At 38.2% G+C, this 14,200-nt stretch overlaps 1 protein-coding gene across 9 annotated transcripts in view; it reads left to right on the top strand.

Annotated features, from left to right (window-relative positions):
* ENOX1 (ecto-NOX disulfide-thiol exchanger 1) overlaps window positions 1–14,200 on the top strand; it is a 361,163-nt gene that overhangs the window by 311,649 nt on the left and 35,314 nt on the right. For all 9 annotated transcript variants that reach the window (XM_062566981.1, XM_062566979.1, XM_062566984.1 and 6 more), the window contains one exon: window positions 5,466–5,650. In XM_062566981.1, coding sequence (XP_062422965.1) covers window positions 5,466–5,650 — 185 coding nt within the window. The remainder of the gene's footprint in view (window positions 1–5,465; window positions 5,651–14,200) is intronic.

Genomic DNA, 14,200 nt, shown 5'->3' with positions numbered 1-14,200 from the left:
AAAATTTGCTCCGAACTATGCACAGAGCTTGTGTAACTAAAACTTGCTCTCAGAGCTCAGTATTTATAGTATAATTTAAGAAAGTCAGTTCTGAGACAAGTATATCTATATCTGGGTAGTCATAAGGTCCTCAAACTTCATTCAGGAATGAGCTGGTAGCTAGTGGAGAGTAGAGAGGCTCAGGTCTGATAGTTTATGGTGGATATGTCAATTAAAGCTTCTCCAGCTGCTCAGCTGTGTCTTTGCACCTCAGAAGCCATCAAGCTTTCTGTCTGCAAGCATAGTAGTCACTGCCTTGCAGATGTTCAGCGGACCCATCCTTTCCTAAGTAAAGCCTTACGGGTAAAAATAATGAATGAGGTTCCGGTGATTCCTTTTACTTTATGAAATTCTGAAAGTTTCCTCCTTCAGGGCAACCCTAGTCTTCTCCCTCCCTCTGGCAGGTGCCAGCACACACACCCTATGTCCTTTCTCACACCAGTGCTCCCTTTAACCACTTTGCATTCAGTATGAAGGTGGTCCCATTACTTACTTTTTCACTCTTCCTCCACCACCTCCTCTCTTGTGTCACCACTAGAAGTCCCTTACCTCTAGCAGTCCCTAGATTTTCCCACAGTTGCATTGCTTGACAGTTCTTCTACTTGAAAAAACAGCAGATAAGATAGAGGTTAAAGATAACTGTTTGTCTGTATGTTGGTGAGCTCTGTATCCTTATTTGTGTCCCCTCACATCTGTTCAGTTCCTCAGGCTGAAAGTTCTTTGGAGAATTTTTTGCTATATCTTGCAAGTCTTTCTTGACATTGTAAATACTCTGCAATGGAAGTGATGCAGGCAAAAAATTACCATAATAGCAGCCATCATTTTGACAGTTTTTGTTGCTTTTCTTGTTTTTGTTATCAAAGGCACATTATACCATTTTAAACTTTATTTTCAAGTCAGGAAATTAGGATAATGGCATTAATAGAACTCCAGTGGCAAAGTTCCAAAGCCTTGAGAAATTCAGCTGAAGAGCTTAGACCATAAGTTTGAAGATGGAGAAATAATAATAGAAGTTGTCAGTTACAAGATTTACTTGAGTGCCAGCACTACCAAAAAAAAAAAAAAAAAAAAACCCTCAACACCTTTAGAAAAATTTCTGCTAGTAGGACATAAGGGAAGTCCGAGCTCTTTAATTTACAGGAGGGATTTCTATTGTGGTTGCTATTGCTTGCTCACCTGTTTTTCAAATATTATTTCCAGGTTGCTGCAGACTAATAAGCTACTGCCTATGCATTTCAACTAGAAATGTTGCCAGTTTGCAAACTGTTAGTTTGTCATTAATGGCAACCGTGATGTTATTAGGACATCATCTAATTAAGAAATGTACAGCCAAGGTGTGCATTAACAGAACTGGCTGAAATTTCTGAATTCCTTCTAAATTCTCCGATAAATAGCTAAATTCAGAAATTTGGGATATTCACTTTATTTCCAGGCCACTATCACATGACATGAGGCCACTATCACATGACATGAGTCATAAATGTTACAGTTAAGCTGTATTGCCTGCTAAGACTGACTGCTGACCTGGATCCACCAGACAGAGTTGGTGTTTGCCCCTGGGTTTCTCCCCAGATCCTGTCTAGTGCTTCTGCCTCAGCACAAACATCTTTTAGATGCCCTCAAAACGAGCGAGCCAGTTTGCCCTGTTCATGTATGTCTAGTCTTCTCCTCCTCCACCTGCTTCTCTTAGGACAGACTGGCAGAGGTATCACTTTGCATCCCTTGGTGGAAATGCCATAAAGCGCGTATTGAGCAGCTTGCCAGTTGTGTTTGTTTAGGTACAAATATTCTCTTCCATTTGCAGCACAGGCAGATATTTGGGATTCTTGTCAGAGGTTTCTTTTGATTTAGTTTCCTTGAATAGAGTTCTTCTGTAAACGCTTTCAACTTTCATTGTCTTTACCCTAAGAAGCTTTTTAGCTTGTTTCACAGAGGCATTCTGTAGATGAGTATCTGAACTACTGATTTTAAAATGGCATAAGAAACTGAATTGAGATGAGCTGAATAAAATCACAGGGCTGAAACATTTTCTTTTGCAAAAAATACATTCATCAGCTTTATCAATGAAGAATAAAATTACTGTAAAATTTGAAAATTATATTTACTTTTTAAAATGCAGATTTCCTTTCCCCCCAAAATCTCTTTCAATCTGAATTTAGTATTCAGCAAAAAATATTTCTGTATGCCTAAAATTTAAATAAACTGTTTTGTCTGGACTCAAAGGAGACATTGCTCTGATAATTTTTATTTTAATTCACTAAAGTATAAATATTTTAAAATTGTGGTTATTTTAGAATAATACAAAGAATATTTTGATTTTGTTTAAAACAATTAGTTAGCCAGGGCCAAAAGAAATGGAGCCCAGAGTCCGCCAGATGTATTTATTTGGCTTATTCTCCATTTCATGACTTCTTTGCTAACCACTGTCACCTCACATATTAGGAACACCCTATTTGTAGCTTAAAAATATAGCAAAAGAACTATATAAATGAACTCCATATAGTTTTTGGACTCTTATCTGTAATTAATTCATACGAAAGTTTGTGACAGTTTAGTATTTTATTACACTGCTGCTATACGTGTTGCATTCTCCTTATTTAAGGATGTATTTCTTTCATCATCCGTATGTTTTGTTTCTCACCATAAATGGCTATATAGATCACCAGAGTGTATAACAGTACTGATATGAATTTGGACACCTCTGAGTGTCACACACTTATCCCTGCTGTCTTCTTACTCCCATATTTCCTGTTGTTTGGGATATTTCCATTTTGTCTTAAAGTAGATGGTGACTTCTTTCAAGTACTGCCTTTGTCTTTTAGGGTTGGCAATCTGGAATAATGGGGCACCTATCTTTCTTTGTGGGGGACTTGGTAATACTGGAATGTAATTATTGTCATATAGATTAAGATATATTAAAAGTAAAGCAATAACATTCAGAGGCACAACAAAACTCTCAGAAGTAAAGAGCCATGTCATGTTTCTAAAAGAGAAATGTATTATTTTCTTCACTGTTCATATGGATTGTGATTTGCTTCTTTTGGATGAGTTATTTTTAAAACCCCCAAAGTTTTGTCACCTATAGGTTGCTTTTACTCCCTGAAGTAGCTAGCCCTTTCTATTTCCCCTAATTTGCCCCTGTAGTAGGCTCCCCACGCTGTCCTTAGTCCCACTCAATAGATTGAGTTACCTACGAGGAAAAGAGGAGAAGGAATTCTCCAACTGGACCATGAAGTGACCAAGAAAATATTCCATGGCCGCTTTTCCAGAACCTGAGCTGAATCTGGGTCCTAACCCCCCTTTCAGCTGAGATGGTGATTAGCAAGTACATAGGCCTTACTCTCTTCATTTATACAGCAGCATTCAGAAATTTTTTCAGATTTAGGTAAGTGATGCACAACAGATGAATTATTGCTCCCAAGGCACTGTTAAAACATGAATACTTCCATTTTGTCTCCCATGAAGCCCTCAGAGAACAGAAGGATACACAGTTTCTGGCTGGAATTGTGTATTGCATAACTATTTTTTTATGAGTGAATGTGTCATTTTGTACATTTTTTTTTTTTTTTTTTTTTTTTTTTTTTTTGCCTGTAGACAATCCAAAGAGGACCCACAGTATAGTATTTAGAATTTTGGTTCAAATCTATCTTTGAATTCAAAGAGCAAATTTTTGACTTGTGTTCTTGTTAGACTGAGGTTTTTATTTGCTTGGCCTCTTTTTTAGCATAGTTTGTTGGCTTTTACAAAAAAAAGGAAAAAAAAAAGATTTCATCCTCTTATTTGTCCATTGGATGCATCATTGCAATTTCTTGAGGGCAAATTTTGTCATGGAAGGATGATTACATGCTTTTCAGACCAATTTAATTTGATGTAACAATACAGTAACTGTTGCTAAATTTTCCAGGGAGATGCTGTAGAATATCCAAATTAGAAGCAATGACCAACCAAAGTGTGCATCTGTGTAATAGCTAACTGTACCTTATTTCAGATAATACATTTTTTTAATTTTGAAAATAGTAAAATTTATCCCAGAAAAAGACATATTTGTCCTCCAGAGTTAAAGTATTTTTATCTCTAATGAAATGTTGTGACAGTCTATCTAAATGATGATATAATTTCATAAAAATGTTGAATCATGTTATCATGGGAAACAGGGGACTCTTCTGTGGAAGGTCTAGTCAAGAGGGGCCTAACATTAAATGGATTTAATATACAATTTCGTATAATTTGGAGTTTAACCATATTGCTATTGTAGGTAGGCAAGAAAGAATTCTGTAATATCAAGCCTGAAATCATTTAATCAGGAATGTAAATCAGTTATGTGGTTCAGTTACCAAATGCTGATAGAATTGGCTATGGTAGACTGTTGTTTTTTAATTACAGCTGCTCCGTAATGGTGTTGTGTTATCAGGTTCCAAGAAGGAAAATAGTGTAGTATCGTAGTTTGCTATGCCAAATGACCACTGATACTGCCAAGTATAAATGCCACCAAGAGTGAGTTCTTCTGTAGGCTGACATCCACATCCCTAAAATAATGAATGCCACACTTCCCTATATGTATTTATGTTCAGATAATTTATTTAAATAATGTTCCCAGTACATGCTTTATAGCCTTCTGCCTTTTGCTACACAAATTTCAGCTTATATTGCAGACTGTGCAAGTCATTTGGCAAATGTAATTTCCATCCCTGCATACTAATCGATTTCTTCACAAACACCTGCTATCAGTTATGATAATAAAAATGCCATTCTAAATTGAAAAGGGACCAAATGGAGCTTCCTAAGGAAATGACTTAAGTGTCTTTCAATGTCTTTAATGTAGTAATGTTCTTGTAGTGTCAACACTTTTTTTGAACATTTGCATTTTATATAATTTTACTCTATTACATCATTTTTCTGTCTGAATGATTCCTCATAACCATTGCTACAAAGTAGTTCATGGGGAGATTAGAGAGGAATTTCTGTGTTTTCCCTCCCATGGGATTAAATCCAGAAAACTTTACATAGTCAAAATTACTTCATGCATATCTGGTTGGAACATCTGGCCACTACAGTTGTATATATATATTAAATGAATGTATCAGATCCTCTAATATCCCTTGGAAAAGTTCTAACGTCGTTGAGTGCTTTTTCTTGGAGTGTATATCAGTTTCTTCTAAAAATCTAAGTCTGAATTTAGCAGGCAGATTGCAAGTAGTGTTTGAATTATCCAGCATCACTTTATGGTTCCTTCCACCTCAGGAAATAACTTCCCAGTGACAGCCTTCACCAGAACCTAATTGTTTTCAGCTCTGCTAGATCTTGCCTCTGCTCCGAAACGTCTCACTGGCTTTCAGTTTAGTCGTTTCCCCTGACAGTGTGCTCTGCATTATTTGTAAGAAAACAATCCATTTTACTGATTTCTTTGCATTTTCATTTTCTCTTAGCTCTAGCTGCCCAAGCTTATGCACTTAAGGAAGAGAATGATAGTCTTCGATGGCAGCTGGATGCCTACAGGAACGAAGTGGAACTTCTGAAACAGGAGAAAGGACAGCTCTTTCGGACAGAAGAAAGCCTTACAAAGGACCAGCAGCTGCAGTTCCTACAGCAGACAGTGCAAGGCATGCAGCAGGTATTGCTACGAAGAATAGCAAGGGTCTTTTTTAGGAGAGTGTTACCATGAAATTGTACTGTGCGCAAGATTGTTATGTGTCACGAAGGGTGCGGTCCTGATTTCTTTTCAAAGTCAAAATCTTACTGATTTTAGACGGGGGAATCGGGATGAGAAATTGAGTCATTTTAGAAATCTATAAACTGGAAACCCATCAGTCCTTCAAGGAAACTGCTTATGTATGTTATACTTGGGAATGAACCATTTCCCCTATTTCACTGCTCACTTACTGAGCCCAGTTGGCACTAAATCTGCTCGAAAGTTCAAGAAAGTTCTTCCAGGGTAGCATAGCATTCATCTGCATCTTTAGATGCATCTCTGCATTGTCTTTTATTCTGCCGACTCTTGCTTGAGGATGATTCAGACATCTTCAGCTTGTCCGGTCTGTCCTCCCTGCTTACTTGCAAGTAAATAGCAACATCAGTGTTGTCTTCCAAGCTTTTATTATTGATCCTGATCCATGGATATCACCTTTCCATCCAGACATTGGTTTAAATGGTGCAGTGCAGCAATAACACTTTTTCTTTGACTCCAGTCAGCCAGCAGCTGCAACCTACAGTGGCTGCTCGGTTTGTCATATGTATGTTCCTTGTCTGTCAGTGTGCTCCTGATGTCGTGCAAGGCAAGTCTTGGCAAGCATGTCCAGACTGCTCCCCCAGCTTTGTCTAGGATACCCATTAACATGTAAGCACCTTTCATTCAATATGTACTTGTACGACTTTTTTCTTGTCCCGGCACCTATATTCAGCTCCTACATAACAGATCACAAGGACAGTGGTTTATCACACTGCTGGGTTGAACTCTGATCTAGAGCTGAGCTTCTCAAGGATGTCCTTGCAAAGATTAACTTTGTTTCCTTCGGGTGTGCCATAAAGGAACTTTATGCTTTTGTGTCCCTCCTGGTTGGTTAGATTCCAGAAGGAGACAGGGGACAAGTCATACCCATTCCTAGATTATGCTAAATTCTTTTTACGACTCAAAACTTCATGGCCAGGAAACAGTAATTTCTGTATAAACTGCTTGACTGGATTAGTGATTGTATTCCCATCACAGTAGCAGTCAAATCCAACAAATCTGAAAATCCTGCTTAACACCTAATAACAGAGCTGAAGACATGCCTATTCAGTTCCACACAGGTCTTTATGAACATCTAAGCCCAATCTAAGCTCACAGAATTTTAATAAATTAGTATAGTTTATGGTATAGTGGACAAAATACTTGAAAGAGAAAATAAGCCACTGACCATTCATGGGGTAAAATTGTTTCTGAACTCAAGAATAAAGTTAATCAGAAATTCTTAAGGTTTTAGTGTACTTTGAGAGATATACTTGAGTTCTATTGATAGTCTTATCCCTATATAAATGAATATTCAAATATCACTTGCTTCATTAAATTAACCCACATATATAAATATTGTGCTAAATTTCAGCCTAGTGCTAATTCTCCCTTAAAAATAGTAAAAAATGGAAAAAAATACCACTAATCCAAAATACTAGAGCACTTGTGCTCATTTTGCATTATTAGTTTTCTACATAAGGTCTGGATGAAGAATAATCAAGAATATAAATACATTACTGTTGTAACTTCAAGCAAATGTTAATATTGTAAGCCAATAACACAGAATAAATTATTTACTTATCTCTCCATTCAGCTGAACCATCGACACTGCAGACCCTATTCTCCTGAGATTTTTTTATGTGCATGGTGATTTTGCTGTGGGTTCTGAATTTTTCTAGTTTGCCATCCTAGGGTCAAACCTATATCCCAATGGGATATAATTAGAGATGGCCCAAGGAGCTGTAGAAGACATTGTAGATAATCCAGTCTGACAATATGCTGAGGAGGGCAGCAACACAGAAGCACTGGAGGTGGAGTTCAGAATATTTGGTGGGACATTATCAGTGAATTAAGCAGCTGCATGATTACTGTCACGGCTTTGGATTTCAATTATTAGCCATAATCATGACATCCCATGACCTTTCTGCTTTTCATGCAGTTCATCCATGAATATTTAGAAATAAACCTTTGATTTAGGTGGACTATTTTATCTCGGCTTGCTTTTGTAAATGCTAAGAGCTGACAACCTCAGCTGAAATCCACCAGTAGAGCAGGTGCTCAGCATCTATGGAAATCAGTCTCCCTATGAAATATTAAACAAATACCCAGAACTTGAGTGGTAATAATTTAACAAGAACTGTATTCCCTTTTATCCTTTTGTATATATTAAAACTAATTTCAGACAAGGTAAACTGAACACCACTGAATTCCTGAAGCCTGAATGTTTGCAGCATTAAAAACTGTGTTCTTCTTTCTTCCTCTCCATTTTCCCTTGTTCTTTCATAAACTTTCCCTTCTTCTAACATTGAAAACTAGAGAACAATTGATTTGGGCTGCAGTCTGATAAAAAATGATAAAAAATGATCCATTTTCTGAATCAAAAGAATTTTTGGAAACATTTTTGGTGCCAAACAGTAGCAAATAACGCAACATCAATGCATCTTTAATGTACTTCTACCATCTGGACATTTTTCAGGATTCTTTCCCACACCTGGAGGACTGATGAAACAATTGTTTATTTTTTCTTCCATCACTCCAACTGCTCCAAAGTAGCATTAGCAGAATCACATAAATATTTGCTTATGAAGTATACTTTATGGGCAGTAGTAGCAACATCCTATTTATTGTATCTAAAAACGAAAATCCTTTGGACTAATGACATTGAACTTATGGGGTTTTGAGTCAACTTCCTCCATAAAATGGTGTCACAGTTTAATTTCATACCCACTGTGAGATCTCAAACAAATGGAAGTAATGTCGTGTATCCATGGTAACAAATGAGATACACTTTACCTGAATTTGAGATGGAAATTGAATTAACTTGTCACTGCTGCATAGGTGGTATTGCTCTCAATTTATTTCTATATGAGAACACACATACCAAGCAGATCACTTTTTAAACAGCGGCTCTGTTTTTCAGCAGTGTTTGGTATTCTGTAAGAAAGTCTGTGATCACAAGGAAGGATGTTTTAGTTGTAACTATTTTTACAATACTTCATAACACAGCTGTATGATTTTTTGAAATCTAGTCTCCCTTTCTGAAGTGTTTTACCAGATAAGTGACTGTAGAAAATATCACCTAGTATTGTTGCTTAATGCTCGCCATTATATGACTCACTTTTCAGTGGATATATAACTTCTCCAGATTTTAACCATTTGCATGAATGTATTCCACATGGAGTAGCAAGTAGAATTCTTCCAAAAAAATCTCAACAAAGCATTTCAGATAGTTCAAGAACAAAACAGGAAAATTGGATTTTCCTTCTTTCTTGTCCAGTAATGAAAATTCTTGAGGACATGCCCTTGCCACCTTTATGCTTGGAAACGAGGACTCAGAATTTGACAGTCAGTCAGTACTGAGTCGATGATGTGGTTCCTCGTCCTTTCAAAAATGTGCCTTAAATCATCAAGCTTACAAGCCTTTGAAAAATCTCAGCCACATGGAAGATGGCACTCATTAGCACTAGTCTATACAAGTTTTACATTTTTACTGAGTATCCTGGGTCATTCATGAACCACCTCCATAGCACAATCACCAGTGCAATGTTTTAAGGCTCAAGTTAGTCCTAAATCTACAGAGCATAGCTCAGGTCTTGGAAATATTCTGGTGCCTTCAGCATGGATCTTTAATGGAACTAATTAGCTCCACTTTTTCATCAGGTTTAATCCACCAAGGTGTGATGCTGTGCTTGCACAGCTGTGCAACAAGCTCCTGAACAAGCTTGTTTGCCAATAGTTTGGTAACTCTACACAGCGCTTCATAGCATGATGTAAATATGCCATAATCATGTTCTTTCCCCACACAGCTCCCTGAGCATGATTCAATATGAGCTGGAATTAAGCTCTGGTCTTGGTGAGTGATCCAGAAATCCCTGTATAACCCATGCTCCTGCCTGTTTTCTCCAGAAACACATACAGGTGCCTGTAGTTCTGCTATTGTATGTGCAAGGTTTATTTGGGGTGTTGAAGTGGGAATTCAGTGTGCAGTTCCCCAGGGGTCCTGATTCATTAGCTGGACTCAGAGCAGGCTCCTAACATGCAGCTACAGCACAAGCTTCCCTTCATGGCAGTGGCATGTTAGAGCCTAGCCATGGGGTCACTCCAGTGGGAGAGGACATGTGTGAGCACCTGACTTGAAACTAGTGCTTGGAGTGAAAAGCAAAAAAAGCAGAAACAGTCCTGGGTGGTAGGCACAGAGTTGACATAAAGGCTGATACACTGGTACTGCTGCCAGTGACCCCGTTAGCTCTGGATGTCTCAGTGGGAGGCTGAACAGATTCTGATCCTGTTAATGACCCACACAGGTGTCACTCCCATGCAGCATGATGAAAGTTTTCTCTTGTCTTGTCTTCCTTTTTCCCCTGAACTGTTCCAATTTCACTCAAGCAATGATGCAAACCTGAGCACTCAGAAGCCAGGAACTGCCGGAACTACTGCTTGCATATTTTGCTTCATATGTCTTAGGAACTCTTCCTCACTCAGTGCTCCCGGCAGAGTGTACAATAAATCATCACCTATTCAATATTTTCCTATCCTAATTGTTCAGTATGCAACACGAGGTCTTACTACGTAGGCCACATTACTCCTGACATTTCCTACTTGCTGAGATCTAGCTTTTACAGTTTATTTATCATTTAGCAAGTGTAATAAATAGCACATGCATCTGAGAATTATACGCCTCATTTGAAAGCTCTCTGGTAAATGCCAGGTGACTTTAGCAATTGTTTCGGGCTTTCAGTGTGCATGTTCATCCAAGGAGGGTTGGCATGTTCTGTGGCGTGACTCATGATTATGGTCTGGAGGATGAGCAGACCTGCTGGAGTATATTACAGCTCTTTCCTCATATTCACTGCTCCCTCTGAAGACAGATGGCCAGTGTATGTATTTGGTGGTAAGGACTATGGGTTGCCTATCAACTCCACAGTACAAACAGTCGCTGGGAGCCGGATTAGGCTCCTATTCTATAAATGAATTGACACAAGGCTGTGTCTCTGTCATATTCTGAATAAGACAATATATGTCTAATGTAGAGTAGGAAAGTCAAAAGTAGTTGGTGTTGACCTTGTTGTGCTGCCACTGAAATGAACTGGATTTCTACCATTCCTGTCCACTGGAAAAGAGCTAGTGCCAGGCATTGGATTGTTTCAAATCTCCTTGCAGACCTAGCAGAATTTTTTTTATGAAAGATGACATTGTTCAGGTCTTTCCAGTCTTATCCTCTCTGAAAAGATCTTTTTCTTACAAGTAATGGAAGAACTGACTATTGTCACAGTCTACTCTCCTTCAGTGGGAGCACGGAGGAAAAGCACATTTCTGTCCAGGATGATTTCGACAGCTAGTAGAATGGCTAATTAAGACACTTTTCTTCTACCTCATTCTTTCACTCAATCTGCCATCCATTAAATTCCAGCAAACCTCCCCTGGCATTTAGCCCTGCAGTTCTCAGATGCTTCACAGATGTTCAACTGTAAACTGTCACATCCATTCCTTTCTGTCACGTGCAAACCTTCTGAAATGTCAAAAGTCACAGACACATTTGTAGATGGCTGAAAACTGCCATGTGAAAAGTGCCATATCAGTGCCATGACCAATGTAACAACCATTCACCTTTAAGTACACATGCTTGGGCAACAATTTAGTATTGAGATTAACATCACTGTCAGGTAGATGGAGTATATTATAGTTATATTTATTAATATATTCTGAATGCAGAGGAGCTTTGTAATCTTTTTTATCCACCTACCTTTAGCTCACCAAACATCTATTCAGCACACAACCTACCCAATGTACTTATGCACATCTAAAAACTGATTCTTCTCCAAATGTGGTATTAAAGAGAAGAGTAAATAAAAGAGATAAAAAACATTACCCCTTATATTTGCTTTTTACCTGCTGAATAAATAGACCAGAATAATTAAGTTGGAAATATTTCTATTACTCTCACTGTGTGAATTCCAATTACATCTTTCTATTTTCCTTTAAAAGTAGCGCTGGGGTAGTAATGGCAATATTGATCATCATAGATAATTTTCTGGGGGATGGATAAGATGTAAGTGCAAGGGACTGCACCCAGTGCTGGAAGTACTCTTCCAGGCCTTTCTCTTATTTTCTTCTCTTCATATAGTTGATACTTGGAATCTGGTAAAAAATACATTTGCTTTCAAAACAGGGAGAAATGTTCCCATAAGTATTCTCTTTCTTCCTCTGTGCTTTTCAGGGCTCTGTACTGTGAAGAGCACATTCAAACTTTCAGAAAATACTTAGTCTTTCTGATTATATTAAAAAAAAAAAAAAAAAAAAAAAGAAGAGCAGCTGGCAATTAAGTGCTAATTATTTACCAGATCTAAGACAAGCCAAATGGGTTCTCCTCTGCGTTTAACAACCTTTCTTTATTGAAAGTAGTGTTTAATTTCCCACTTCTGCCACCACCACTTCAGCAGTGTTACAGGGAAGTGTAAATAAGGACCTGCAGATGCTTTAAGCACCGTGTTCTCTATAGCTACTCTACAAGTGGTGAAATGGTGGAAGATGGAATGGTTGTAGCATTTTGCCTGCTACCAGTGGTAGAGCTAAACAGAGAGTGACAGCATGAATAAGCACATTGGAGAGAAATAATCTGGTGCACACATTTCATTTCAAATAAAAAACAAATCAACTAATATCTGCATTGACATGATCATATAGTACATTTGAGATAGTATGGTCTCATGCTGATGAAGTACAGTTCTCACAAGTTTTACAGTCTAGCAATTGTACATGAATTCTTCAAAAGATTCCTAAATACTAGAGATGTCTTACTGATTACATAGTTTCCAAAAGCTTTTTTCATTAGTAGGAACTCTGTTTCAATGAGAATAACACAGGGCAAATTGACACTTTTCTCAGATGTCTTTTGTTCTTCTAAAATGTGTCAGATGTTTTATTCTCCTTTAAAATGAATGAAATCTTTCTTCTTGAATAGGAAAACCAAAATTAAAAAAAAACTAATTTATTTTGCTAGGAAGTAGAGTGCTCTTTTGCATCATGCTCTTTTGCAGTTCATGAAAGAATAGATGTGATCATACAGTTCAGATGCTGTTGCCTGGTGAGGAGCTATTGACAATGGATGAGTACAGGTGGAAGGCTAGAGAAGAAAAGGTTGGTATGAATGGATGATCATGTCTTCTTTTGACTGTGGATCATACCAGGTGCCAACTAGCTGACTTGTAGGACAGATGCAAGGGCAAAGGGAACATGATATTCATCTGGGATCAACCTTCTTCCTTTGATCAGAATCAGAGCAAATTATAAGTCCACCCGCTCACTCACCTGTTGCCAGTAAAAGTCAAGAGCTATCTAATATGGCAATCATCTCATTTAACAACGGTAGGTGGGAACTTTAATGATGAGGTGTAACTGTTTTGGCCAAACAATCTTCTCCCTTCTGCTGGGGGCACCACCAAAATCAAAGACCTTATGTAATCTGCTGTGAAAGTCAGATCTCAGTAGGGGATTCATGATATTAGTGCTAATTAGATATTTAGATACTAATAGATATTAGTAAGATGGGAAGATTACACTTCTGGGGGGAGGGATTGATACTTTAAGGTCCCTGAGGAGTTAGATCTTTTCCTCATTTGCTATAACAGCCTGTAACTGACCTAAGCAAATTTGTCTTTCTTGACTGGAGCAAGAGTTATGCCTAAAATTTACTTGATAAATAAAAGCTGTAGCTGGGTTTCTAAGCCAGTCATTCTTTCTGTTGATCTGCTATTCAACCCCAAATTCTGCCTCTTGCAGTTAGCACTGGTGCATTACTGTGCCTCATGGAAACTAAAGAAATGAGACCTGATTATCCGGTATCTGTTAAATATTCTTTAGAACCACAGAATAGGGTAACTCAGAAGGGACCTTTTGCAGTCATGTGTACCAAACCCCTGCTCAATGCAGGACCAGCTTTGGAGTTCTTTTAAGTTACTCAGGGCCTTGTCCAGCTGAGTTTTATCTCCAAGGATGTAGAGTCCACAGCCTCTCTAATCTGTTGTTCCAGTGTTTGGCTACCTTCACTATGAAATGTTTTCCTTGTATATAATAGAAATTTTCTTTGTTGCAGCCTGTGTTTGTTGGCTCTCAGCCTTTCTCTAAGTAGAGCCTGACTCCATCTTCTCTGTAACCTTCCATTGGGTAGTTTCAGTGTGTCATTTGTCTGTCTTCTTGTTTGCTATTTCTTGGGTTCAGTCCTGCCTGCTCTTGTTCTGAGTGCAGTAAAGCTGTCAGAGCTCTGAAGTCCATCTAATAGCAGGGGGAGGAGAGGATGGCAAACACCTCCTTAAGGAAGCGGTAGGACAGCATTCTTCAATAATGTCACGATACAATACAACCCTCACACATCAGGTGTGCCCAGTGTCCCCTCCCCTTCCGAAGTGGTTCACCTGCTGCTAGCATGGAGCTAACATGTTTAGCGTGCATTTTTCC

The sequence above is a fragment of the Rhea pennata genome, chromosome 1 (assembly GCF_028389875.1).
Source record: "Rhea pennata isolate bPtePen1 chromosome 1, bPtePen1.pri, whole genome shotgun sequence".
NCBI classification, from domain to species: Eukaryota; Metazoa; Chordata; class Aves; order Rheiformes; family Rheidae; genus Rhea; species Rhea pennata.
This window is presented reverse-complemented; position numbering and strand designations above follow the sequence as displayed.